The sequence below is a fragment of the Oenanthe melanoleuca genome, chromosome 10, assembly GCF_029582105.1.
Source record: "Oenanthe melanoleuca isolate GR-GAL-2019-014 chromosome 10, OMel1.0, whole genome shotgun sequence".
In the NCBI taxonomy this organism is placed as follows: domain Eukaryota; kingdom Metazoa; phylum Chordata; class Aves; order Passeriformes; family Muscicapidae; genus Oenanthe; species Oenanthe melanoleuca.
This window is the reverse complement of record NC_079344.1, coordinates 10566613-10594250: the sequence shown is the minus strand read 5'-3', so window position 1 is coordinate 10594250 and position 27638 is coordinate 10566613. Positions and strand designations below refer to the sequence as shown.

At 48.0% G+C, this 27638-nt stretch overlaps 1 protein-coding gene across 3 annotated transcripts in view; it reads right to left on the bottom strand.

Annotated features, from left to right (window-relative positions):
• Nucleotides 1-27638, bottom strand: part of NTRK3 (neurotrophic receptor tyrosine kinase 3) — a 203200-nt gene that overhangs the window by 81376 nt on the left and 94186 nt on the right. For all 3 annotated transcript variants that reach the window (XM_056499873.1, XM_056499871.1, XM_056499872.1), the window contains exon 12: nt 10069-10257. In XM_056499873.1, coding sequence (XP_056355848.1) covers nt 10069-10257 — 189 coding nt within the window. The remainder of the gene's footprint in view (nt 1-10068; nt 10258-27638) is intronic.

The following is a 27638-nucleotide window of genomic DNA, read 5'->3' as shown; positions in this document are numbered from 1 at the left end:
ACTCATAAACATGCAACACGGTCCAGTGGGCTGAACATGGGCCAGGCTGCTGGCTGTCAGCAACCTGGCATGGCCTTGAGCAAATTGATGTCTTTCCAGCTGCCTCTCCTCACCCAGAAAATGGAGATGAAGATGCTCGGCAGCCCCTGATGGGTTGGAAGGAGAAATGCCTCTTTCCAGGAAATAGTGGAGATACAACATGCCAGGTTACTTCTCCTCATTAAGAACAGAATAAAACCTATCCCATCCCTCAAACACTCACCTGCCTGCTGTGCTCTCCCTGACATTTGGGCTCTGCTGGGATCTGGCACAAGGGCAGAACAGCCCCACCCCACCCCATCTCTGGGATTGCCCAGAATTTAATTTTAACACAGCCTCAGAGTGAACATTTGCAGTGGGATTTGTATGAATTCATGCTGATCCCTGACTCTGAGCTCGTCTCACCCTGGCTGTGCCAACAGCCAGGACTGTCAAGAGAGCAGAAGGCACAATCTGCCCCAGCCCTCACCAGGAGTCTCACATGAGGCAGACCCAAAGCCTCCCACCCCATCCCACATGTAGGAAGGAATCTTTGGGCTGCCACCTCAGATGGAGCCAGTCCTGCTCTCCAGGGTAACTAACTTGTTCTAGAGCACAACACATGTTAAACAGGGCTCTAAGCTCAGCCTAAAATGACCTTTCAAAACCATGCAGCCCCAGCTAAGTTCTTTATTTCTCTGGTTCTGGGATGTGAGCAATGGGATAGAGCAGAAACCATGGCCCATCTGAGAGAAGACTTGGAAGATTGGGCTGTAACTTTCTGCTGTGCCAAGCCCCCAGGTACATCTTGAAACACAAGGTCCTTGCTCTTGTGTACACCTGATGGCCACCACCTCCCTTGCTCAGTGCTCCTCATCAATTACAGCACAGAGACATAAAATGACTGATACTTTTAATACAAAGGGCCTGTCATTTATTTATTAGCTGGCGACAGGCCCTGCAGCCCAGGATGGATGCATTATAAATCAACTGCATTTCTAACCATTAAAAATTCATCCAATTCATAATGTAGGATGCCTATAATTTCCTTATTAGTGTTGAGTGTGAAGGATTTTTCTTTCTCCTCCCTTGGCTCTTTGCTTTCCCAAGATCTTGCTCATCTGAGGATTAGCTTGGCTTAATCCTGCAAGAGGGAGGTGGAGGGGTGTGAAGGGCTGGGAGAAGGGAGACAAGCACTCAAGAAATTTTGTTCCAGTGTTTTCTTCTAATTGCAATTTGCCATACATATGCTTAGGAGACTTAGCTGTCTCCACTCACACTTATGCTTATCCTGAATTTAAGAGATGTTTGTAGGAGAAAAAAAATTTCCCTTTTATCTCACAAAGAGAAACAAGAAGCATGGCAGTTGGACAGGGAAGGATGATGTAAAACCTGTTAAAAGTACAAGATAAGAACAGGTGTCCACACATTATAAACTGGTGCATTTAAAATAGATCAAACATATATATGAGATTTATATGTAAAAATAGGTAGGTATAGTAACCTTCAGACTCTGATTCAGTGAGGAAAAATAGGTTAGTAGGGCTGAAAGAAAGATGTGACATTTTTACAGACCCACAGTGGTGACAAAAAACTTCAGGTGCTGCTGCAGCATCAGCAAAGGGACTTGGAACGAGCATCAGAAAAAGCTGAGTCTACATGAAATTGTAAATCATCACTTAATTTGGGTACTGCATCCCACGTTGACCATGCTTGGCTGCAGACAGCAGGATAGCATGATCTTGGTGTGGTACACACAGAAATGTTCCTGCTCTCACTGAGTCTGTTTGTTCCCATCTCTTAAAGAGATGTATCCAGGGAGGGGCAAGGAGAGAGGGCTTGAACAGATTCAAGCAAGGCTCAGCACTAGATAACTTGCAGTGTCTTTAGGAATGAGTGTGCAGGAACCTAAAAGTGGATTATGCAATAAACCCTGCCTTAATGGGAGACAAGCCCAGGCACCAGAGCAATCCTCACATGCTGTGACTCCCGTGTACTTTTCACCTCGAGACGCTTGCACACAAATCTTACATCTGCTGCATGTGGAAATGGGTTTGCTGAGTTCTCCAGTGGGTATGCTCACTTCAGCAAATCACATCATGTTCAACAAGGGCAGTGCTTTGCTCTCAGCCAGGTGAAAAGCAGCTGCTTCAGGCCAGGGCTCTGGGAGCACAGCAGCAGAAGTGGCGCTTCCACGAGCAGCAGCACCTTCCTTCATCCCACTGAGCATCCCTGCCTGCACCCAGCAGAGAGCCAGACAGACAGCAGGATGCTGAGGTGGACTGGAAGCATCCACCAATCAAAAATGACACTTTCTGCATTTTTGTTATGTGGAGCAATCGTGCTCTGCTCCACCTGCCCTGTGCTGCTGGGGTCCATCTCTGTCTGCCTGTCCCATCTCAGAGCCAGCCACCACACAAGGCTGGGAAACAACACCCTCCTTCCACACAAGAAACTTTTTAGATAGAATATTTTTTTACATGAGTCTTTCCCCAGGTTTCAGGACTGAATAGGGTTTTTTGGGCTGTTTAGCCCAAAAGCTGCACTAAGCACAGATTTGGGGGTTTTTAACCTTTACTGATGTGCAGATTCTCTGCTACATTCTGGGTTGTACTTCTTGTCCCACAGAGCAGCACCACTAATAATGTTCCTGCTGTGTGTGTGGTCATGCAAAACTGCTCCAGCTCCTAAACAATAGCAGCTATTTTTAATTAGGAATCACAGTTTAACCAGATAATGAACAAAAAATGAGAGCCTGCAATCTCCAAACCAGAGACATCTGTCTATCACAGTGAGACCCCACACACTTCCAAGAGACTTTTAAACCTGAAAAATAACCTGGGGAGACTAAAAAGTCACAACACAATGTCGTTGCAAACTCTGGGAACTCCTGGCTCCTTTGTGGTAGCCCATGGCCAGGTACTCCAGGCACATTTATCCCAGGAATGCAAAGGTACCCCAGCTGCCACACACCTTCCCAACAGCCAAGCATTATAAACCACAGAAAAGTCATTCAAAAACAAGACAAATGTTTAAATGAGGGCCAAAAGAAATCAATACCACCACCCTGCCCATGCACACATTCACACACCAGCTATTTTTACAGCAACCCACAGCAAAACCCACAGAAGCAATGAGCCATTAGAAGCACACTCTTGTCACCTGGGCAGCCTGAGTCTGCCATAGCCTCAGGTGGAGCACTGAGTTCTACCTCTTGTCTTGGATGGAACCACACCCATGAGGAGTGCTGGCTGCTGAACAGAGCCCTGCTCTCTCTGGCACAGACACCTCCTTCAGGTTTAAGCACACCACAAGCACAAATGGATAGGGAGAAGCACCAATACCCAGACACACAGCTGGTAACAGAGGGAGTGTAAATCTCTTTTTATCTCTATTGTGCCCCACTCCTCTCACCCTGCCATGATGAGTCTGCACTCCTGCCAGACCATGGGTGAGTGGACAGGGGCAGTGGGAGGTGTGTGTGGAGACCAGGGAGTGCTGCAAGAGCAGTGGGAGGGTGTGAGCCCCTGTATGAGATGAGGAGAGGGCTGGCTATAAGGTGGAATATCAGGGTGTACATACACATCCTCCATGAGGTGCTGCATTCTCGGGCACTCCGGTCCAACCCAACTGATGCAGGGATGAGGCTGCCAGGCAAAAAGAGCAGCCTGCTGCACTAGAGCCACTCCAAATCCAGTAGGAAAACAGGTCAGGACCTCCTCTCATCTGGATTGTTAAGTTCTTGACAGTTCACACATCACAAGCTCCCTTCCTGAAATCACCCCAGGCAAGCCAGCCCTGCTTGTTGGCCCCACAGACATCAGGATTAAACAGACCAGTGGGGATGCTTTTAGGCAGAGGAGAAAGCAGAGTTCTGTATGAGAAAATACTTCCCTGTCAACCCCTTGATGTCTGTATCCAGTAGTATTTCCACCACCAGAGCAGTCTCTCTGCAGGCTGGTCACCATCAACAGCCCAAAGCCACATTCTTCTTGATTTAGGGGTTTCCTCATGGATCTTCATCACCAGAACCAAAGTGTCATCACCCAGCTGTGCTGCCAGCCACACTTGCCCACGCTGGGGCTGGAGCCTGCTGGTCCCCCTGTGATCCTGGGTGCTGCTGCAAACACCTCCAGTAAACACAGGTTAAAGCAACAGAGAATGATCTCAAACCCAAAGGGCAGCAGGAGGTGATTGTCTAGTGTTCTAACCAAGTCAGGTGTCCATCCCATCTGGAGCAAGCAGGGCTGCACTGCTGCCTTCAGCAGCTCCTCCTAAAGCAGGCAGGGACCAGGCAGAGCCACACTGATTTTCTTCCATGGTACAACCACACAGACAGCATCTCCAGAGCTGGCTGGGGGGTAAGGTATGAGCAGTGGATTTTTCCAGCCTTTCCAAGACATCCTGAAAAAACCTCATTTCTGTAGCAGCACCACAGCAGGAAGGTCTGTAACCCAAAGTGCAGGTGGAATAGGTGGGATGGGCACTCCACTGCTGCAAAGGTAGGCTGGACTGCTGGAAAATGTGGGATATTTCTTCCACTTGTTCTTTCAGGGATAGAAGAAATGATGCAGAGCAGAAAATAGCCCCAGGCAGGAAACCTGAGAGGTGGGAAGGTTGGATCCAGTCCCACTGTCCACGGCTTGTCCTGCTGGTCAGATGTTGCAGCCTGAGCAGGGGACAAGAAGGTGATTCTGGGCAAAGGGAAGTTCAGCTCTCCTCTGGTGGGGGACACAAGCAGCAATTTTGGTTGCTCACACATTTCTTCAGATACCTCCAATAGCTGGTCTGGGAACAGCTGGCCAGAGCCCAAAGGCTTCTTCAACATCCCAACCATTTGCAGGATGTTCACATCAACACTTGGAGCTCAGAGCAGTTTCCATGAGAGCCAACAACAAACCAGCAGGGACGGAAATCAGGTTATTGCAGAGACCCCCAACACCTTCACTTGCTGGAGCTGAGCTCTGAGGCCAGGGCTCTTCCACAGACCCCAGCCACAAGCCCAGGCTTTGCTACAAACAGCCAGGAGACACAGCACAGAGGAGCAAAACACACATAAACCAATAAACAGCTACCTTGTCCTTGTTCAAACCCTTAATATATCTCACATGAGCTGAGTGAGAAGGACCAGACTGTGAGACCAGAAAAGTCTTCACCCACAAGTGCCTACTTCAGAAGAGTAGTGGGAGCTGGGTCCTTCTGGAGAAGAGCCTGGGGACTTCATTTTAGAGGAGACCAGAGGAAAAGAATAGTTTGGAGAAACAGCAGAGCTCTGTGTGAGGGACTGAAACCTGTAGAGCCTGGCCCCAGTCTGGGCATGGGGAAGCAGAGTGCTGCTGTCACTTTACCCTGTGCTCCACATTTATATTACATATTTATATATTTATATTACAAATTCTCTTATCCCTGAAAAAAAAAAAAGTTTCTTTTCCACTACCATCTCTTTCAGTTTTCTTTTTTTAGGCAAATAAAACTACAAGCACTTATGACTTCAGTTTTATGTTGTTGCTGTTTTTGGCAAAAACGGGACCATGAACTGACTGAAAATAGAAATGCTGCATACTTTTTATCTTCCCATGCCCAGGATGAACAAATCACACTAGGCAAACAAAAAAAAATTAACAGTGTTAGGGGTAAATATCGTTTTCATTCTAGTTTTCAAGATCTATTGAAAGAAGAAGTAAGAAAATCTATTTGTTTAAGAAATGTGACTTTTGAAATGACCACGATGTTCCTTTTAGCTGCACAGAAATACAAGATAAAGACAGGGTACTGAGTGAAAGAGTGCTGATGGCGCTTTTATTGTGTGATTTGCCTTGTTTTTTTTCTGAAGTACTTCTTTTTAGCCGATTACCACGTATTTACAGTTAGTGTAATTATATCTAATTACTTAATTAGCATGAATACGTGTAATTACTAACTTCGAATATGTAATTATGTCAGGGCAGCCTGTAATAAATGAGGTTGAAAAAAACCCTCATTAGGACTCTAGGAAAGGACGGCTGCTCCACCCGTGTGGAGAATGCATCCCAGTCCCCAGACTGAGCCAGTCCTGGAAAACACAGCCAGCTCCAGTCGTGGCTGGCAAAAACCTCCCCCAAAATCTAAGAATTTGCCCCAAAAGTTCAGCTTCACAGTACTTGTTGCAGCTGAGCATCCACTGCTGGGATGCAGGTGGGGATCTGCCCCCCCAGATCAATTTTCTCCATCAGGGTCTGGATTTTTTTCTCCAATGTCTGTCATTCTCCAGAAGGCCTGTTTTGTTAGATGAGAAACAGAAGGGAACTGAACAACTCCAAAACTGTGCTGTGGCATTTGAGTAAAGCTCGAGAGATCAGATCCAAGAACTAATCTGCATCTGATGCATTGTGCTTGGAATTAATTACTACTTAATTGCCATTATTAAAGGAAAACAACCTTCCAAAATGTTTCTTCTGAAACATTAACAATATTTCACCACAGAAATCTCCAGCTACTCATAATTACAAAACTTGAATTTTGGGAATTCAAATCCTGAACTCCAAGAGAAGGAGATAAAGCAAGAAGCTGCTGTTACTGCCAAGCCTGCCCAGAAGGACAAACAGCCAACTTCTGGTCACAAATGTGGGTAGAACTGGACCATGTTTTGCATTACCAAAATCTCTGACCATGGGCTGATGTTATGTAGTCCTAACCTCTCATCCTCATCACTTTCTCTGCCCACTGTCATTGCCACAAGTCCCATTCTTCTCCTCTGATCTATTTCTAGATATTGAGGTGCAAATTTGTCACAACCTGTTGCTCCTGCTGCTGCTGTCTGCCAAGCAGACATGAACTTGGTTTCCCTTCCATGAGCACAAGATCAGGAAAAAAAGGCAGTTTTAGCCTATTCTTCTGAAATCCATTTGTGACTGAACTGTCCAAAGTTTTTTCTTAACCTTCCAGGTAGGACCAAGAACAGCTGATGTAAACCCAGCACAGAGCAGAGTTACAGCAAGAGATGGGGGAGCATCTTCTCAACAACTAAATGCTTTAGCATGAGAAAACAGGGTGGTGCTGGTGTCTTCTGTGGCTCTTTGAGAACCCCTCACCCAGGAATGGAAAGAGAATCCTGAGTCAAGCTTGTCCCACCTCTGCACTAAGGCAGTAACAGAAAGAGAGTAAGACAACTGCAAAAATCCCAGACAGGCAGAAGTGAGCACTGGTTCCTGTTCCCTTCATCCCACTGACACGAGGACAGCACACTCCCAGTGGAGAACACATCTCTGTCTCCTTGAGGACACATTAGCAGGAAGATCCCATGGGGCAGCACTGCACAGGGGGAGCAAGAGGCCTCCAGCTCGGCAGGCAGGGAGCTGCTCTCCATATTTCAGCTGCAATTCCATTATGCAGAGCTAAGTGGCTGGGGATAAACATCCGTCATCCCTGCGTGATAAGTGATGCTTGCTCGTATGGAGGGTGACAGAAATCTATATCACATCAATGTACTATTAATACTGCATTAAGCATATAGAGCCTGCTCCCCTTGCTGCAGCACTGGGTATCAGCATGTCCTCCACCTAGGCAGCATCCAAGGGATGCTGCAGCAGGAAGGAAGGAGAAAAGCTGCATGTTGGAGAGGGAAAATGCTTGCTGAAGATGTTGCTCTAGCAACAGCTCAGTGCAAAGCAGAGATGCTGGGTGTCACAGAACACCTTTGCTCGCAGCTGGGCAGCAGCTCTGGGCGAGGTGGTGGCAGGAGTTTGCATCTGTTTGGCTCAGCTGGGCATCGAGGCTCTCCCTAGCCAAGAGGAGCTCTCTTTAGAAGTGACAGCAAATGGAGGAATGTTTGTGTCCAAGCTCTGCACAGGGGGAGAGAAAAACCCTCCAGCATGACAACCACAGGGAGAACAGGAGCAACAAATATTCTCCAGCCCAGGCTTATGTTGAGTGGAGCACATCAGATCAAACAAACCCCTTACAGCAAAAGCTCCCCAAAGCATGGTTAATTTAATAGGTGAATTATGAAACTTTCCAGCCTCAAGCAAAGCCACCAGTGAAGTCAGAAGTTTTGACCAAGTTAAGATCTGGGGACTAAAATACAAAATACACACCAAATTCAATTCTGCCTGAGGAGTCAAGGACTGGGTTTTGCACCATGAATGACAAAGAAATCAAAAAAATTAGGGTTTTCAACCTGCAAGCACTCAGCTGTAGTTTGCTTTTATTATCCCCCAAAGGGAGTACCAGTGTTGTGGGGTTTGGTTTCAGCCCCACTGCCTTGCAGTCTTGGAAAACCTGGAGCATTCCCTCCTGTGGCACCCCTCACAGGAGAAGCACCTCCAGATGCCACCCTGAGCATCTCTGTGAACCCTTCACATCCTACTCAAGCAGCCCCGTGAAGCTCTGAGGTCCAATCCTGCTGCAAGTGACTTCCCCTGCAACCCACCCAGTTCTGCCAAGTCCCACAGGGCAAAGGCTTAGAGCAAAACTTAATCCTTTGAGGTTTAAGCTCTGCTACTGCACAGCCTCAACAGCACCCACGTCTTGCAATGGTCGGTGTGCAGATTAAAGAGATTTGAGACAGCACAGGAGGGAAAGGAAGAAAAAGCAAAGCGGGGGAGCCCTCCCTCCCAAGCCATCAGAGTTTGTAAATCATTTTGAGATGAGGTGCTATAAGAAATGTAAAATATATAATTAACAGCACAGGAAAACCACGCTACATTCAGCTTCTCCACTCCTGCCTAATCACCGCCCTCCTCCTCCCCTCTCTACAAACAGACCAAATTTAGCACATTAAAATGAAAACCAAGGGGAAAGCCAGGCACGTTCTGTGGGTACATCCCATTGCTCTGGCAAGTGAAGGACGGTGCTAAGGCTTGGGCACAAGCCAGCAGGACCCAGGAGGCTGCAGAGTGGGGGCTGCCCCAGGGATACCTCCAGTTCCCCTTCCCCTGATGGAGGAGTGGAGGCAGGAGCAGCGTGCTGCTGCTGAGCACTTGATGCCACATGGCTTCCCACAGGCTGGGAGATGGGCTTCCTCCCTGTCTGCAGGGGCTGAGTTCTGTCCCCTGCACCCACGAGTCAGCAGCAGCCAAAGGAAGAGCAGAGGTGACACCAGCACCTGCTTCTGGCTGGGTCACCGAGACAGCCCAAGCTGAGGGCTCCTCACCTTTTGTTTTGCAGGATTTTTATTTTTCCAGTTCTACCTGGAACCAAGACAGACCAAAAGGATGTGCAATAGAGAGAGGAATGTTACCCAAACCTCCTGCATCGCTCAGCTTGCATCTCAGAGCTGGTGAGAGGCCTGGGAGAGCTCAGCTACCGCCTGTGAGCCGCATGCTGGGGAAGGCTGCATCCCACCACTCGCGTGGGAGGTGGTGCAGGACTCCCAGAAAAGCATCCTTTTACACAGCACTTTTCTTTTATGCTCAGAATTTAGAAACACAAAGTGGAGAGGGCCACTTGATCACCTCCTGCTAGTCTAATGAGCCCAGTTCACGACCCAAATGTATACAGAAAAGATGCAGAAGCTTTACAGAAGCCCATAAAAACAAGACATCCAGCATCTAAAACTTCTGGAGACAAAGATAGCTCCAGCCATCTGCCACATCTATGCCCATGTATCCTGAGCTTCCCCCTGGCTCTTTGGGGAGCCAAAGAGGCAGCCCCACGACTGGGAAACCGCTGGAGGAGGAAGGGGAGGCAGGTCCTTTCCCCAGCCAAGCAGGGGTCACATCCATCCCCATGCTGACAGGGGGCTCTTGCTCGCACCTGGCACCTCATGCTTGGAGCTGATGAGGAAGAGCCCGGCTTGGAATGGCACTTTCAGGCAGGGGGGGAAGGTGACGGGTGGGTGGCGGAGGGAGGGTGAAGGGAGGTGAAGGTGAGAGTGGAAAGTCTTTTCTGGAAGCATCTACATGTATGTTGTGATTTCTGAGACCTGAGATTCACTTTGGTTTCTGGACCATACCAAGACCCACTCTCCTCAAAAACCTCCTTCTCTTCTTCCTCATCCTCTGAACCTCTTCCTCCTCGCCCTCCTTCCCCCGCCCCCAGCCCACGCCCAGCCCTGGGCCGTGGGGCACTCACACGTGTCTGGCTTGTGGCAGTTGTGGCCCTGTCGGAAGTACTGCGGGTTCTCGATGACGGGGATGCGCGTCATGCCGATCACCACCGTGTCGGGGCCGGCGTCCAGCGACGACGGGGTCGTGATGCCGTGGTTGATGTGGTGCAGAGGGCTGGCTGAGTCCTCCTCCCCGCTGATCACTGCCACGGGACCTGCGAACGGCACGCACGTCAGGGACGGCAGGGGACACTGCAGCCTGCTGGTCACACGCCCGTGGATTGCCCGTGGGCTGGCTCCACCAGCCCGTCCTAGCATTCCAACAGCTCTCCCATCCCCTGGCTTAGTTTCTCTGGGAAGCCCACAGAGCAAGGAAGACATCTTAAGTTTTCCTTCCTGGCTTTGAGGTAGCAGGCTAACAGTCCCAAAGGGCTTAACAGCTACAGGTGACACCACATCGGAGGTCACTCCAGCACAAATCCCCTCCTAGCGCTGTCATGAGAGAGCAGTTGCTGTGGTGCCTCCACACTCTGGCATCACAAGCTTGGCAGAAACCATAACCAGGCTTAGCCTGGAGAAACATCACCCCCAGAGGGTTAGTTCACCTCAAATCCACATTTGTGAGATGTCTGTTGCCCAGTGTGTTGCCCATCCTTTCGCACTCCCGCAGCTTCACCGGTGCAAACTCACTGAGCCCTTCAGTCAGGCTGATGCCTACAGGGACCTACACTGTACTGGAGCAGATCCTGCTCAGCTCAGGCTCATGCCCACCACACCACAAACGCTTCTTCCCTTTCCTTCCCACCACAAAACATCTTCCCCTTACCCTCCTGACCCCCAAAAGTTCACAGCACCACCAGACAGGCAAGAAAATGGAGCAAAGTAGTCAGGCATGCAAGATGAGAGCAATGGAAGGCTTCTATCCCTTCTGTTTTATTTTGGTTTTAGACCCTCTAATACCTGTTTCAGCTATTCTTGTCCTATAGGTGTTGGACAAGGTAGGGACCACAGTGAAATTTTACACCAGACCTTTTTAGTATTTTAACATGGGAAGAAAATCCACAGTCAATGAGTGACACTCCTTTTCTCCTGTCTGGATGTTACCAGAAGCTTGAGTAAAAAGGAGCAGAGATGCTGCACTTAGGCTTTGAACCTATTCAGAGAAGCCATCCTTTTACCTACATTGCATAAAAATTGCTCATCTCCCATCAGTAATCTGCTTCTAATTGCACAATTACTTTATTATGTAGCACTGGCAACAAAGAAGGGAGTCTTGAAGCCATTTTACTCTCCAGAGCTTGTGTGAGGACGAGGCAAACACCAGCTCCATGCAGCCATTCTGCCTGCATTAATCTAGTCTAAAGGCTGCTCATTTTTGGATCTTCAAGTATTGTTTGTTCTTCCAAGTGGGATATAATAAAGTTATTGTGCAATTAGCAAAGTCTTGGCAGCTGTGACAGGTGTTTTAGTCACGAGGAGAAAAACTCTCTCCCTCTGCTGTGAATTCCTTCTGGCAGGTTCTGGTTTTTTTTTAATGTTACTCCCTGGGCCTGTGTGACTTCCCAGCTCTTGAGGTGCAAAGGCAAAATTCAGCTCTTGATGCAAGATGCCTCTGTTGGGACTAGACACACTGTACTTCTCCAAACACAAAAAGCAAATGGGCAATTTTGGTTTGAATGACTTCCTTCACAATGCCAATTCACTGCAGGCAAACCAGGATGACTCAGTTTTACATGATGTGCACATTCCTTCAGCCACACCCTGCACTGCTGGCCGGCCCAGAAGGGGAGAACTCTGCCTTTCAAGGTGCAAAAAAACATAAAAAATATCAAATGGTATAGACTGGTGTCAATAATCTGAGGGAAGACCATAGAGATCTCCCTTGCAGAGGGAGAGGCTATTGAGGGCATACTGCTTTTCTTGAGAAGACAAGGTGGTGCTCCAAAGAACAGCACCTCATCAGGCAAGGGGATGTGAAAGGCCTCTCTGGTGAATGGCAGTCGGCTTGGATGAGGCTCTGAGCACACTGCTCTCATGGAATGTGTCCCTGCCCATGGCAGGAAGGTGGGACTAGCTGATCTTTAAGCTGACCTTTAAGGTCCCTTCCAACCCAAACCATCCTGTGTGAAGGAAGTTTTCGTTGCTCTGCATTCTGAGCAGAAGCCACACCTTTGAGACAAGGAGTGGAGAGGATGGAACCAGCCATGGAACAAACACCAGGCTGACACAGACCCTGCTGAGCACGTGCTTCTCAGGGACCCACAAAACCCTGCCAGAATTCGACCCTTGCTGCTCTTGCTGCTCAGCACCTCCTCATTTTTAGGGAGCACACATCATGGCAGTGTCCCTCCAGCGCAGGCAGGTTAAAAGGACATGGCTACATCTAAAAGAGCAGGGCACAATCCAGGAGGTTACTTGTGAAAATGAGCATAGCAAGCATCTATTAGCCAATGCTCTCATGGCCATTTCCCTGACAATAAACACACCCAGAGTCTGACCTTCCTCACACTCCTCAGGGTTGGGTTTTTCTGTGGTTTACTTCTTAGGAGGACTTTCCTTGTGTGTTATTGTAGTCTCATGCCCCAAACATATCCAAGACCTTTGAGGTAAAAGGTAACCACATCTCAGTGATCCACATCTGCATCCCCATTCCCCAGTGAATACTGTGTCCTGGGAATGGATTCAGCCTCTGAGTCACCCAGCTCAGGTCAATGCCACCAAGCTCATCCATTTACAAAGCTACCAACCCTCAAAACCTCAGAGCTGAACTCTGCCTCTCCATCTCAATCTCTTCACATTTCTGCCAAAGTGGGAAACCCAAGAACTGCAGAGGCACCACAGGGAGAGCACATGTAAGGTATATTCTACCCCTGCAGTGATCCAGGGACTGCCTCTGACTGCACTTCCAGGTCCTGAAAAAAACTAAAATAAATCACATTCTCAAGAGTCCTGAGGAACATTTGCAATAGATTCACTGCATTAGCCTTCCAGCTTTCCAAAACATTTCTGGTGATTGTAGGCACTGATCTGACATGGCCTAGAACATACAATTCATCTCAATATCCTCCAAAGGATATAATTTGATTAAAGGCGATTTTCAGTTGAGGACTTCTCCAAGTTTCTCCTGGTTGTGGGTTTTTTGGGTGTGGTGGGGGAGTATAAATCTGGACAACATAAATTCCCACAGTCATGCAGCTTAATCACATTAATTCTGTCATTCCCATCTCTCCTGGTTGATCACTGCTGAGATCCACTTCCCTCTAAGCCCTCTGTTGTCACTCTGAGACTCAGATGAGTGCTGGACTCACTGTGCAAGCCTGAGACAAACTTTAAAAAACATCATGGATATCAAACAGCCACCAATCACTTTTATAGGTGTGATATTGCCCTGACTCAAAATATACTCTGCCATTAGCAATTCCTGGAAATAAAGCAGTTGCCTAGACTTCAAATTTTTTAATCTATCTTGGCAATAACATATATATTTTTGCTTTTAAGTAGGCAAAGAGGTATAGTTTTCTGATGTATAATGCTGATGAATGGCTTTATTTGGAAAAATTCTCATTGGTTCACTAGTGCATTTTCCAGGTAAGGTTAAAGGGAAAAAAATGAAGCAGAAAAAAAAGAGAGAGTACAGATTTTAGAGATTTAGGTTTACCTTCCATTTGACAGGGAAATGTACAGAGAGAGATAGAAAAGAACACAATTTGTATAGTAAAAATATATAATAATAGACAAAGGGTAGCTTGGAGTAATTCCTAACATACCATCCTGTGATTTAAAAAAATTACGTAAAATATTTCTGAGCTTTTCAGAACAGTGATGCAGTAGTTGTTTCTGTGAATAACTCAGCCTGTGTTATGGACTAACATACTATGGGCACTGACTATAAAAAGGGTCTATTTGCTAAAACTTTGAGAAGCCCTGAGCACTGACCCTGCTACAGCTGTACTCTGGAAGGCTCTCCCCTGGCTCTCCCTCCAAGCAGGGCTTCACCAGCCAGCAGCATCCCCACTGCCTGTGAGGACACAGCTGGGCTGGTTTCCATGCAGTGTTCTGACAAGGAAGCAAGACCAGCAGCAGTGGTGGAGGCACTCCTCTCCTTTTCCCTGGGAGGAAAGGCTGGGGAGATGTTGGGGCTGCCCCTGAGTGAAGGAGCACTGCCAACCTGCCCCTTCTCAACACCAGTGGGAGAGTCAGCCACAACGACCTGGAAACCAGGACCAAATTCAGCTCATGTTCACCAAAGAGCTTGGAAATGTTACTTTTGGACACGTCACAGGCAGCAATTCTGTTCTCTCTTCCCTCCCACATCTCCTCTGCAGCCAACTCCCTCTTTCCTGAGAAAGACACCTCACTCAAACACCACCATTCCCTCTCTTCTCCCCCAGCCTCCCATCAGGCTTCACTCCATCCATCCACCCATCCCAGCAATGTTCCAGCTCTTCTCACTTTGCATCCGCCCTGATATTATCTTCTCTGTAAACACTCCTCCAGATTCCCCCCAAATCTCTGCTTTTCAGAAAATCTCCCATTCTCTGCTCAGCACTGTTCCCTCTGGCTAAACTAGAGTTTGGCTTGGTGTTTACCTCCACCTCCCTGTTTATCTGGAAGCTCTGGGAATAGGATATAGCTTTCAGTCCATTTCTGTGAATTGCCTGGTTCATTCACAGTGTTATACAGACAGCTTGTTACTCACGAAAAATAAAGCAAATAATAATAGTAATAACTAGCTTAGGGACCCCTGTTTGTACAATCATATCATAGTGGGAAATTATTTATCAAGGCTAAGAGCTATACTTTATGATAAAATAGGCTCAGGAATATAGGGTACTGTATAAATAACCATAGATTAGAGAAGATAATGGTCACTTCTCACATATCTGTAACAGGATGAATGCCCCAAGGCAAACAGGTGAAGAAAAAAACAAAAACTCCAGTTTGGCATTACAGTAACCTCTGCAAAGCAACAAAAACAACTGAAGGTGAAGAAAACATGACCTCTAAGGGAAAACTGACAGAATTATGCTTTGTGTTCAGAAGAGAAAACTGAAGGGACACGTGATAACAGCCTTCAAATATGTAAAAGGTTGCAGCAAAGAGAAATATAATAGCTGTTCTCCACGTCCACTGGGGATAAAACAAGGAATAATAGGTTTAAATTGCACTGAGGGAGATTAGAGTTTGGATGTTCTCCCTGAAGCCTCACGGTTCGGCTGGTTGAGCACTGGAACAGATAACCCAGGGATGCTGTGGGGGTTCAGCCACTGCCAGGCTGGGAAGGGAAAGGTAAAAGAAACTTCTTTCAAGGACAGTTTAGCTACAGGGAGTGATGCTGCTCAGAGCCCTCACAGGCTGCAGCAGAGCCAGAGCCCTCAGCATCTTCCCTTTCTGGTGCTTCCAAAGAAGCTCCAAGGAGGGATCTCTCCACTGCTGCAGGGCAGGTGTGGGCAGCATCAGAGGCACTGTGGGTGCAGCACTGGGTCAGGATGGGCTGTGGTTTCAGAAAGGACAACTCCCTGCACATCCCAGCCCAGTGCTCAGAACACAAACTGAGTTTGCTGAGGCAGAGATGAGTGAGGGAAGTGCTCAGGGCCACAGGGTAACCCCCTCTCCCCACCACACCTCTGGGAGCTGCCATGCAGAACACCATTTTTTGATCAAAAATGATCACTGCAAGAGCTAATTGTGCCATCTCAAGTTTCCTTTGTAATATAAAGGAGCCATATAATTAACCTACTTAATTAGGAGCTGTATATGACCCATAACTAGGAATAAAAAAATGCTATCCTAATAAAGTGGGTCACCATGCATTGTATAGCAAGTGCAAAAGCAGACCTCATTAAATTCCAATATATAGTCTATAAAATCCCTTCCTCCTCTGACTCCAAACCCCTGTTGGCACTTCCATATTCCCCCAACCAGAATCTTAAATTCTGTTCTTCAAAAGGTCACATCACTGACTGGCAAGTAGATAGTTCCAAGGCTTCATCTCTCAGCCCAGCTTTACAACTCAGAGCTATACACACGCACATAAACAAGGGTAAAAATAACCTCAAACTTCAGCTTACCAGGAAAACAAACAAGTTAAAAAAAAAACTTTAAAAAATTACCAACCTTTTGTAGGAGCTGAAATCAACCCACACCCCAGGGCTGATCTCTGCACCAGCAATGAGGGGAACTGAAACTCATAAAAGAATAAGCGAAAGCACAATAAATACAATTAAAAATCCAGCCATGCTCAGAGTGAGATTGCATTTACTGTCTCATAAAGAGAGCCTCGTCCTTTCAGGCAAACAAAAGAAAATCAATTTCTTAATTTTTATTGACAGATGTGGGCACAGGGCCAAGGCAGCTCTTGGTGCCTATGCAGGGTCTGTTTGGAGCCAGTCTGTCAGGGGCTCCAGCTGGTTCTCTGCCCTCCTACAGGGGGAAGCAGCCATTTCTCATCCCCAGAGTCACCAATCCCAACCACAGGCTCTGTCCTGTGGCACCTCTTCCCCTGAGCCACAGCAGACATCTCTCACTTGTATAAAACAATGGGCTTTATCCAGACTTCCCTCCTAGTTCCAACACTCAGTGCCCTCTTTGTTGCCATCACCTCAGCTGTGTCCAAGCTGCATTTCCCACATCCATACAGCTCAATTCCATCTCACATCCCAAATCCAGCCCAAGCTATCCCTGCATCATGCCAATGGAGCTGGAGGGCATTGCTGCAGGGGCTGCCCAGAGCAGCACAGCCCCTGCTTGAACACCACTGTGGTGGCTGAGCAGCTCCCAAAGGTGCCAGTCCCTTCTCTGCCATAGCCCGGGTGCACACACCCTTCCAACAGCTTTTGGGGAAACAGCACATACAAACAATCAAATCCTTGAGCTTTGCAGGCAGATGAAGACATCAAGAACATAAATCTGAGCTCCAGACCCTCCAGTAAGAAAGGCAGGAGCAAACAGCAATCCCTTTTTCCGATGGGTTTGAGATCCTGATGGTCTCGAGCAGATGAAGATCTCTCTGAACTTTAGGGTAAAAGGAAGGCCTGGGATCTCTGCACCTACCATTGCTTGGTTGTACATGTGTCTCTTCCCCCAGCTTCACCTTCCAGCCCCTCTTACTGCAGATGCATTATCATATAAAAAAGCTGTCAGATCAGTTGTCAGTGGGCGATCCCTACACAGGCAATCCTTAAAGCACTTTCTTCCCTGATGCAACTCTGCCAAAATACTGCCATTTACAGAAGCCCCTTTCCATTTTTACATATTGACATTTCCTTCTCTTTCTGATTTTTTCAGGTGACTGCAGCAGGCAGAAGGCAGCTCTTGCTGCAAAAGGGGCTGCATCAGGGCAGAGGGGCTGCAACAGCCTTGTACATCCCCCCTTCACTCTTTCCAGCCTCCAACCATCCTGGAAGTTCTCTTTGGAGCATCACTCCATCTGGTGTAGAGGATGTCCAAACCTCCCTCACTCCTCCCATGTCCTTTCCTTACCCACTCCTTCTCAAGTTTATTTATTGAGCTTAGACATCAATCCTATAAGCACTCACACTCAGAAATGGAAACATTAAGATCAAATCATATAAAATATAAAGTCAATGCATTTAAGGGCACAAATGCATAAATCCAGCAGAACAAGAAACAGAAAATGCTTACAGTAATACAATCTGATAATTAAAAAGGGTGGGCTCTGACAAGCCAGAGCCATGCATAACAGCAAAGACAGCCAGCACTCACAGGAAGGTAAAGCAGGGATTTTTGCATCTAGGCTTCAACTCCAGTCCAGTGTTACCAAAATCTTAAACTCAGAAAGTGTCTGACCAGCAAAGCAACTGCCAACAGGCCACAGGATAACCAGAATATTGTAGAACCTGCAATGCAAGGATTTGCTGATGCCTGAAGGTCTGACAAGCCAATACCTACTCCCATGCTATAACATATGGGTACTGGGAAGTTGGTTCATTTGCCAAGACAAAATGGTTTTCGCTGCTGAGATCAGGTAAAACAACTAGCAACTAGTGCAGGCAACAGGAGAGGAAGAAAAGTCTGTTTTATTCAATTGTCACTGCAGGGAGGGAGATAGTGTTTAGTCTGGCAGTGCTAGTGCTGGCATTCAGACCATACCCAGTCACCTTCCACCATTCCTCCCACCCATCTTCTCCCATTTGCTGGTAACAAGCTGTTTTTTCCACTGCTGGGCATGCATGTTCCCTGCAGGTTGTGAGGAGGAGCCAGCTGCAAACCAAACATCCATTCTTGCAGAGAAACCTCCTGTGATGGCATCTTGGCACGGCAGAGGCAGCAGCACAGAAACTGACACCTGGATAAGGCAGGAGGAGTGAGCAGGACTCCAGGAATGCAGCATCTGTGTGTGGCCAACATCCCTGCGTGGCCCTGCTGCAGCCAAGGGCGAGGTGCAGAAGGGCTGGTGAGGCAGGATGGGGGGCTGTTGGGTACTGGATGCACTATGATACATCAAAATAAATCCCTGTTGCCTTATCTTCAATGCACAAGCCATCATTTCCATCCTGCTGTATGGGACCAGCTCCATCTGAAGACAAAACCTCATTTCCCAGATCTCCATCCAGTCCCCTCAGCTCCAGAGCTGAGCAACATCCTGCCTGCCCCAAATCACTGGCTTATTGCCATTCACCTTTCTCCCCGCTTTGTTCCTCTTGACTAGATTTGCTCCTTTTATTTTTCCAAGCAAAGTCACCAAGCTGTCACCTCGGGGGCACCTTGAACTCCAGCACAGCACAGGCTTTACAAGGCAGGATCCAGGCAGTGGCTGGGCAACAGCCTCACCAGTGCCTATTAATCTCTTGGCTCACTCATCCCTATCACAGACACACCGTAAAAATGATATAAGCATTTCATTGGAACGGCGCTGCACAGAGATTGGGAAGAGCATGGGGCCAATTGATTTCCAGTATGTCTGCTCTTTACCTCCAGGTATAAATACAACAGCAAAATCAATCGGAATAACATCATATCAGCTTTCTAATCTCTTCTGTTCGCCAGACACGCTTTATATACTGCAGCATTTCCTGCAGCCTCTCCACGGGAGGCTCTGGCCCCTCCAGCCGTGCACGTGCAGCCAGTGCCTCGCTCCTGGCCCCTCCTGTGACAAGATGCAGGTCCAAAGCACAGGTCTGCCCCTGCCCAGTGTCAGAGAGATGCACTGTGGCTGTGGAAGAGCACGGCTCACCAGCACCTGCAGAGCCCTGGGTCACGTTAGAGAAGGGAGATGCTCTCCTGCTCACACCCCATCCCCACGGATGGCAGCTCTGGTGGGCAGCCAGGCATGCCCAGATCCCCTGCCACAGGGACATGAAAAAGGCAGCAGCAGTATCTGCTTTCTCCCACCCCCAGGACCCCACAGCTGGATTCACCACACGTGGCCCTGGTGGCATTTCATCTCCTCGTGAGCATCCAGAGTGACACTGCACAAAGACCCAAGCCTGGAGCAGGGCTGCCTGCTCAGCACCGAGCAGACACATTTTCTTTCTGCATTTCAAATTTATCATCAGCCTAAGGCTTTTTATCCTCTCTCCTGGCCTCCAGCCACCACAGAGGGGAACTGTGACAAACTGATAAACACTCCCCCCAAGGCTTTGCTTGGGTGAAAATGCAAATGCACTGTGAGAATGAAGAAAGAGCTGTCTGATGAGGCATCAAGGGGTCATCTTAAAGCATCAGACTGCAGCTCAGCACCAAAATGATGCCTTGCCCCACTTCAAACCAAACCTTGGCTGAATAGGTGCCAGATGGAGAGGAAAGGAGAAGTGGTTTAATCATAGAATCACAGAATGGTTTGGGTTGGAAGGGATGTTAAAGATCACCCACTTCTGACCTCCCACCACGGATGGGGATAGCTTCCACTAGACCAAGGTGCTAAGGGTCCATTTATCCTGGCCTTCAGCACTTCCAGGGATGGGGATAAGCTACACCCCCATCTATTCTGCAATTCAGATGGCAAAGAACGTGCACACTCTGTGCATTAAGGCTGGGGCAACTGCATCACCTTCAACACTGGCCAGCACTGGGTGCAAGCTTTGGGAAGTGTTATCCAACCTGCTCAGTGGGGAGCTCCCTTAGCACACGAGTGCTAATCCCCCAGTGATACTTGGCAAGGGGGCACTGACAGCTCCACCACCAGCCTGGTGCTGGATCACTGACCTGAGCCAAGAGCGTGATGCTGCAGGAGCCTGACCCTGTGCCAGGGAATGCTTAAAACAGTGAGAAGCACTGAAGGCCTGAAAGCCAACAGCTGGGACCACTAGTGCCCTCCTGCCTGAGGCTTTTCCTGACCTTTGCAGGGACTGATGCCCAGAGCTGCTCAATAAACACCATCCATGGAGCAAAAGCCCTGCCAGCAGCAGCTCTGCAGCACAAGCCAGGACAGCAGAACATGCTTCCCACCAGCCAGGAGCATTGCAGGCTGAGGACGAGCATTAGGCGTGTTTCTCATTAGCTCTGAGTCCAGCACCCAGCTCCATCCCCCTCCCACCACTTCCCTTCCCATGCCTTGGCCACTGCAAGATCAGTTTTGGGTCATCTTGATCCACTTGGAAAGCTCAGCCGCCATGAGAGAGCCGCTTGTCCTCTGGCTCCAATCTCTTACTGAAATTAGTGCCAATGGAAGTGTCACTATCAATTTCATAATGTTATTGGATAAATGTAAAACTGGGCCAAGTCCCATATTCCTGACAGGCCATCAAAGAGGTGGGATTGTGGGTAAGGAGACAGCAGCCCTGGCAGGAAAGGCAAAGGCTCCAGATCAATTAGCCTGACGAGGCTATCTTGCAGCCACATCACCTCGTGCTGACACCAGCTCCTTCCCCCTGGAGCCCAGCTGCCCCTGCACCACGAAGGTTTATTTTCTCCAGTCCTTCCAAACCTGGGGAGCTGCACATCCCCTCTCCAAATATCCAGTTTATGACTCTCAAGACAGAAGAGGATTTTGCAGTCATAAAAAGACATTAATTTTCAGGCCTCCTTATTTTGGTTTAGTATTCTGTCAAGCTTAAAAAAAAAAAAAAAAAATGAAAAAAAAATCAGCCATTAAACAGAAAAGTGCTTTAATCTGCATTGCTCAGAGGTTTCAAATGGAAGGAGCGATCAAAATGTTAAGTACCTGGCACAACACACGTTTTGTCTTCGCTGTGTGTTTTTCTTCTTGGTTTTCTTTCAAGATCCTGCTTGGACCATGAAACTAAACTGGTCAGTACCATCTGGTTCTCATGCAGTAATTAATCGTGCTTGCAATTTTTCAAACAAAAATAGTCTTTGGTTGTAGCTTTTTTAGTCAACTTTTGACCTTTTTGTTTTGAAATGGAATTTTTATGAAAACATCGAGCAGCCATCGAGGCTGCAGATGCCAATGGGTTCACTTCCAGCAGACACCTCATGTGTCCAGTCCCTGCCAGCAAGCAGGCAGCTGCATTTACTCAGGGTGCAAATTTGTAGACCCAAATTTAAAATCAGACTTGTGATGTTTGCTTTCAAGCCAAAAGATAAATCCTTACATGGTCAAAAAAATAATAAAAATCCTTGCACTCATAGTTTGCCTCAGTTCATGCATGAGGGCAGTGAAAATTTAAAACTTACGCTTCTCAAAAAGTAAATGCACTTTTTTTCCCTCCACAGCCCTCCTTGAGATGATCTCCAGCAGTGATATCAGTCTCTCAGATTTATTCTATCCCAAGATAAATAGTGTGTTGCTTACAGAATCAAAACATATTTAACTTGTATAATGGTTTAAATCCCGAATCTGCTCCTGTAATATTATGAGACTCTTCTGGAATATGAAGCCCATGTCAGAAGTATCCATAAATAAATAAACAAACCCTTTTTCCTTCATGATAAACAACTGGGACAGGAAGCAAGGCTGAGGTTTGGGTGGCCCTGGTGCTCCCTAGCCCATGATGCTCACATCAATAACAGTGTTGGGTGTGTTAAGCTTTGCTACTAGGCCCAGAATCAACAAGAAATGAGTTTTGGAGGTTTTTACAAAAAACCTTTGTAGACTTAAAGAATAGAGGGAAGCCCTTGACATTCTCCAGGCAGAACTGATGGTAAAGGAACTGATAATTTTTGGCTCAACTAATACCAACTGCTGCATTGATGCATGGGTGTATTAGTTTCTCCAAAATTTATAGCCCTTGGTCATAAAGGTGATGGTTTTGCTTAAGAGTCACAGAAGTAGTCCCTGGAGAAAGACTCTGAAACCACAGCTTTCTGGGGGCTGACAGCTCATTTGTAGTGTCACAGTTTGGGGGTTTCCACTGGCCTTGCTGGGACCCTCATTAGTTTTGAGAGAGATTCTGTGAATAAGGAGATAAAACTAGCAAGGAGTAAAAGGTTGGGAGATGTGGGGAAGGATATAAAACAGTTCCCACTCAGAGAACTTGCTGCATTGTCGATCCACCAGCCCAAACAGCCCCTCTAATAAATTAGAGAGCGATTCACTGAAATGGCTTCCTCTGTCCCCACACTGACAGTTAATCTGTAATTCAGATAGATCCGTCAGAAGGCAAGAGTCCAGAATACAAAATAATTAATTCCTCCAAGGTCTGGAGATATTTCCCTTTCTAAAGAGCACAGCACACTCCCCTCCTCGCCAGGGAGCTCCAGGCATGGACGTGGCTCCTGTTGGAGGTCAGTGAGGAACACAGCATGCATTTCAATGCAGGTGCTCACAAATGCATCACCTGTCACCTCAACGCTGGGCTGGCAGTCCTGGGGTGGGACTTGTTCCACAGACCTTGCAAGGAGCTTGCCCTGTGTCTCCCAGTGCCTTCCTGCTCCCTCAGTGCCCAGCCAGAAACTCTTAGCCCCACATCAGCTCAACACCAACACTTTTCAAGACCCATTTTTCTGCATCAAGAGTCTAAACCATCAATTAAAACAAGCTGAAATGCAGCATCTACTAATTCTGGTTGATAAAAAAGCAGCGAGTACCCAGTGTGAGTGTGGAGGTTGGGGCAGAGCACATCTGATCTCTCAGCTTCCCCAAAAAGTCACTCCCAGATCCACCTCTGTCCTCTACAACACCAGGAGATAACCAGGACAGTGGCCTCTGGCTGGAAGACACCAGTGAAACACAGCTTGGGAAAATAAACAAAGGGTGGGAGTCACCCACCTGCTGCCACATGGACATGCTGCAGTGGGTGGTTGGAGAATGGGGACAAGTCACATGAAGCCCCATGTGAGACCAGCAGCAACTGAATGTGGTGCCAGCCCTGGAGGTGGACAATCAAAACAAACCTCTTCCTCTTGCCAGGACAGAGGCATGAAGGGGGAAAATGTTCAAAAGGACTCTTGAGTGGATGCAAGAGATTGGGCATGGCTGGCACAAGCAATGGCCTGGCAATATTAAGTGACATTAAGAAAGGATCTTCAGATTCAAATCTTCCTGATTCTGCTGATTCTTGCAGCCTCAGTCACCAGCTTTTAAAGTGTGAGTGCATAAGAAGCACCACCAGCCAAATTCCTGTCTCCCTACACATATTTCACATCCTTCTCCCAAGCTATTTCATCAAAATCCCCAAGGCAGGTGGGAGGGAAGCTGCCTCACGTTAGCCTGTGAGCCACGAGGGCAGGGAGAGATGGGGTGTTCAGCATTTACCTCCATGACTAAGAGCTGTTTCCCTGCTCCACACTCCGTGCCCCCAAAACACATCCCTTGCTCAACAGCTTTGCAGCTCACAACAAGTGACACAACAACACATCCACGCTGGGAACCAGACCTGAAGACATGTGGAGGTCAAGTGACTTCTCCATCTGCACCACCAAAGGAGCTGAAAGAACTGGGATAAACACATCCTCACCCACAGCGTTCTAATAAGGGGAGGAAAAACAGAAATGTGATCTTGCACAAAGCTGGTGGGTTTCTAGTTGAGGCTAACGTGTCTGCTGAGCATCAGGCCAAGTGCCCCTTATCCAAAGCCCAGAGCATCCTGCAGCAGGCCCTGCCAGCCCCACTCCCAAATTCACCAGCCTGGAGGCACCCAGGGGGCTGCTAACACCCACAGACCATGGCTCGAGTGTGCAGACAGCACAGGCAGGCAGCTGGAAGGCAGCACAAGGCAGGGAAAGCTGTGGTGGTGGGGGCTGCTGGACCACAACCAAGTCCCTTTCTAGAAGCAGCTATCAAGTCTCTGCAGAAGTGGTGGAATGGAGCCACTTTTCATCCTACCTCTCAAGGAAATCATCGCTGCTGTTACGCAGACACAATTATGTCTCCAGAGCCTTTTAACTGCAGCTCTTTAGAGATGAGTGGGTTGATAGAAATCTATTCACAGGACTGACATCGCTTGGCTGGGTAAGGACATTGCCACTGAGTCAGTGGCTGGGGAGGGATCACAAAATAAGCCTGGTGATGGGGAAGTCCTAGGCAACGCCAAGGCAGCGTCTCCTGAGGGAGCTGCCTCCAGTCCCTTGACTACAAAGGCAAGGCAAACTTCTCATTTTATTCTTCTCGAACTCTCTTTCAAAGAAAAACAAAGTAATAATATTGGAAAGCTGCCTCCTTTCCTTTGGTACACGTACTCCCCCTCAGGAGGGGCCACCACTCGGAGATGGGGGCTGCACATGTGTCACAGGCAGCAGGGCAATGAGAGCAGCATAAGACTGTCACTCTCCAGGCAGCCCTGGGCAAAGCCAGGATTTGAGCACGTGGCACATGAGAGCACAGGAGCACAGCTTGGCCATGGGTCTCTGGGTCACCTTGCCAAATCTGAGTCCGGAGCAGAGGGGTGCAGGAAGCTCTCACTGTGGGACCTTGAGCTGCACTGCAGAGCCTCTCTGGGCCTGGCAGAGCGGCCGGGGGCTGCTTCATCATATCCACCATCTGCTTGTTTGCTTTGCCATCCTCTGCTCCTCCTGGCTACGCTCACAGACTCCTACCTGTTCTCCAAAAGCTTTGCTGGGTCTCAGTAAACAAACCACAGGCAGGGACAAAAATAGGGAGGGGAAAGGCAGGGAAGAGGGGAAGAGAATCAAAATTTAATTAAAGGCACTTTTGCTTCAGGGCCTCAGAAAATTTACAAATTCATAAATCACTTAGTAAATGCCCTGAGCAGTTGCTATGCCAGGCTGCCTACCAGTCCCACCAGGAGGGCCATAAAGCACGAGCACAGAGCTCAGCAGCTCCCTCCTTCCACCTCCACCCTGCAACATCAGGCAACCTTGAGCAGCTTGTCAAGCCCGTGACAAGTGTTTCTGCAAGCAGGAGTTATCAATCTGCAGCCCCGCCAGCAGCAGTGCAGGGAGCTGCTTGTTCCACCTGCAGCTGGGCACAATGAGAGCCTGGAGAAGGGTGGGAATGGGAGGACAAAAGTCATGGCAAGATGGGACCAGAAGATCCCCAGGATATTTTGCTGGAAACACACAGTTCTTCAAAAGCACATTTTCTAATGTGAATGGCCAAAGAACCAGCATGAACCAAGAGGTGGATGCAGAGAGATTTCTGCTGGCCACTGACTATCTGAGAGCATCACAGAGAAAACCCAACTTCTGGTAATTCCCAAATAAATCCACCCAGCCTTTTCTCCCACGGCTGAGAGCGTTCTTCACCAGGGGATTCATGCTGTCCAGCCCCAATGTACTTCTCACAAGGACTGCAGAAATAGAGAACATCTTCTGCCAACAGAGGCAAGAGCAAGCTGCTTCCCCCTTCCCTCGCTCGGCACGCGGCGAGGAGCAGACCGAACGTCCAGCACACGGGGGTGTTGCACAGCTCTGCTATATTTAACAGAGCTCTCAGCACAGTCTCTGCTAGTGGGATGAACCAACACATCTTTGCCAGTAGCCTATCAGGGGAAGGCTTGGAAAGACAGAATTGGGAGTATTTTTCACTCTTTACTCAGAACTTCGAAGGTGGGAGTGGAGGCTTTTCTCAGCAGTGTGGTCAAGTTTTAGCCCTCCCTGCTAAGAAGGAGGTGATTGGTAAAATGATAACAAAGCCTTTCTGGCTTTCCTTCAAGATGGGCATCAGTGGCTGAGAATGGAAAGTTTATCACACAGAAAGAGACTGGAACGTAACAAATTCATTTGTCAAGCTATATGATTGTCTAAATTACAACCAGAAATATAATAAACAGTTTAAGAAAAGCTTTCAGAATCACTCAACCTACCACAGGCTAAACTTTGAACTGCATCAACTATTGACCCATCTAGTAACTCTCATTTTCCAAGAGACTGAGTCAAGTGGGATAGACCAGTGTTGGGTATACCAGGAACAGATAAAGGATCATTCTGGTGGAAAGGCAGACAGAACTGCTTTGAAGATGCATCACCCACACCAACCTTTGCCATTTCTAAAGACAAGCTGAATACCCAAGTTTTTCTAGGAAGCTGCAAGAATCTCACATCTCCATTAAAGCAACTACAGAGCTTTTGCTTCAGGTCATGAGTAGAAGAACAAAAGCTGAAAACAGAGGCAGGATATCTAATAGGATATCTAATAGGAAAACGCTGGGAGCCAGCCAGTTCTCCAGACCTCCCTAGCTGAATTCTCCAAACCATGGTTTGAAACACTCAGGACAAATATAGAATATTTAAAAAAAAATCTTTACACCCTACAAAGGAAGTGTGTCAACAGTTCACTCTGAGGTTCTGCTTTGTGTTTCTAGATCATCTGCTCAAGGATGAAACCCTGCTAGGCAGAGGAGGCATCACAGATGTCACAGCATCCATGAATACCTGAGCACTGGAGGGGCACAAACAGCACTGGGGCTGGTTCACCCACAGCTCAGCTCCTGAACAGGAACCACAGGAGCTCAACCAGAGGCAGGTTTGAGTCGAGCTGTTCTCATAAACTGATTTTCATGGTTTTATTAAGCTCTTTCTTCTAAGGCTGCTCTCCAACTGGAAGATGCAATGTTTGGAAAGCTGCAGAGCATGGAGACCAGCAATCAAGATTTCACAGGGAAAAGCAGCAGCTCGCTGTGCAAATGACTTCTCTGGCAGGAGCACTAGTGAAGGGGACAAAAATTTCAGAGCAGGATCTGGGCCCTATAACTGATGTGTGTCCTGTTCTACAGGAGCATCCTGATAACATCCATGTCTATGGACTGCTTGTGCATCCATCTGCCACATTGTTATTTACGGTATCAAAGTACATAACCTTTTATTTCTCTAAGCAGTCTCTCACTCCTTCTATTTCCCTTTCTGCAAAGCTATAATATTTATCTCTCTTTTAAGACAATAGAGCTAGTTTTTTCCCCCAGAATTCCCAGAGTAGGGCAGTTCCCAGGGGTCATGGCAATGTCCTCACTGCAGTTCAGGGCAGGGGTGGGATGGAGATGGGCCATGTGCCCACGGGGCAGCAGTGGCTGTGGGAAGGTGGGCAGGCAGGAGGACTCATCCCTGTGTGAGGATGTGTGTGACAGCAGGCAGGGTTCAGGCTCAGAAGTGTGGAATATGCTGCCACAGGGTATTTCTTTCTCGGTGTAAGCTGGGATGGCAGCTAACCCAGCTTTCTCCTTCTACCTGCCTAGTCCAATCTCTCTTTCCTCAGCACTCTGCACACACGGGAATGCACAAACCCAGCAGTGCTCTGTTCTCACTCTCACTCAGATAACTTTGCTGGGGATGGCCATGC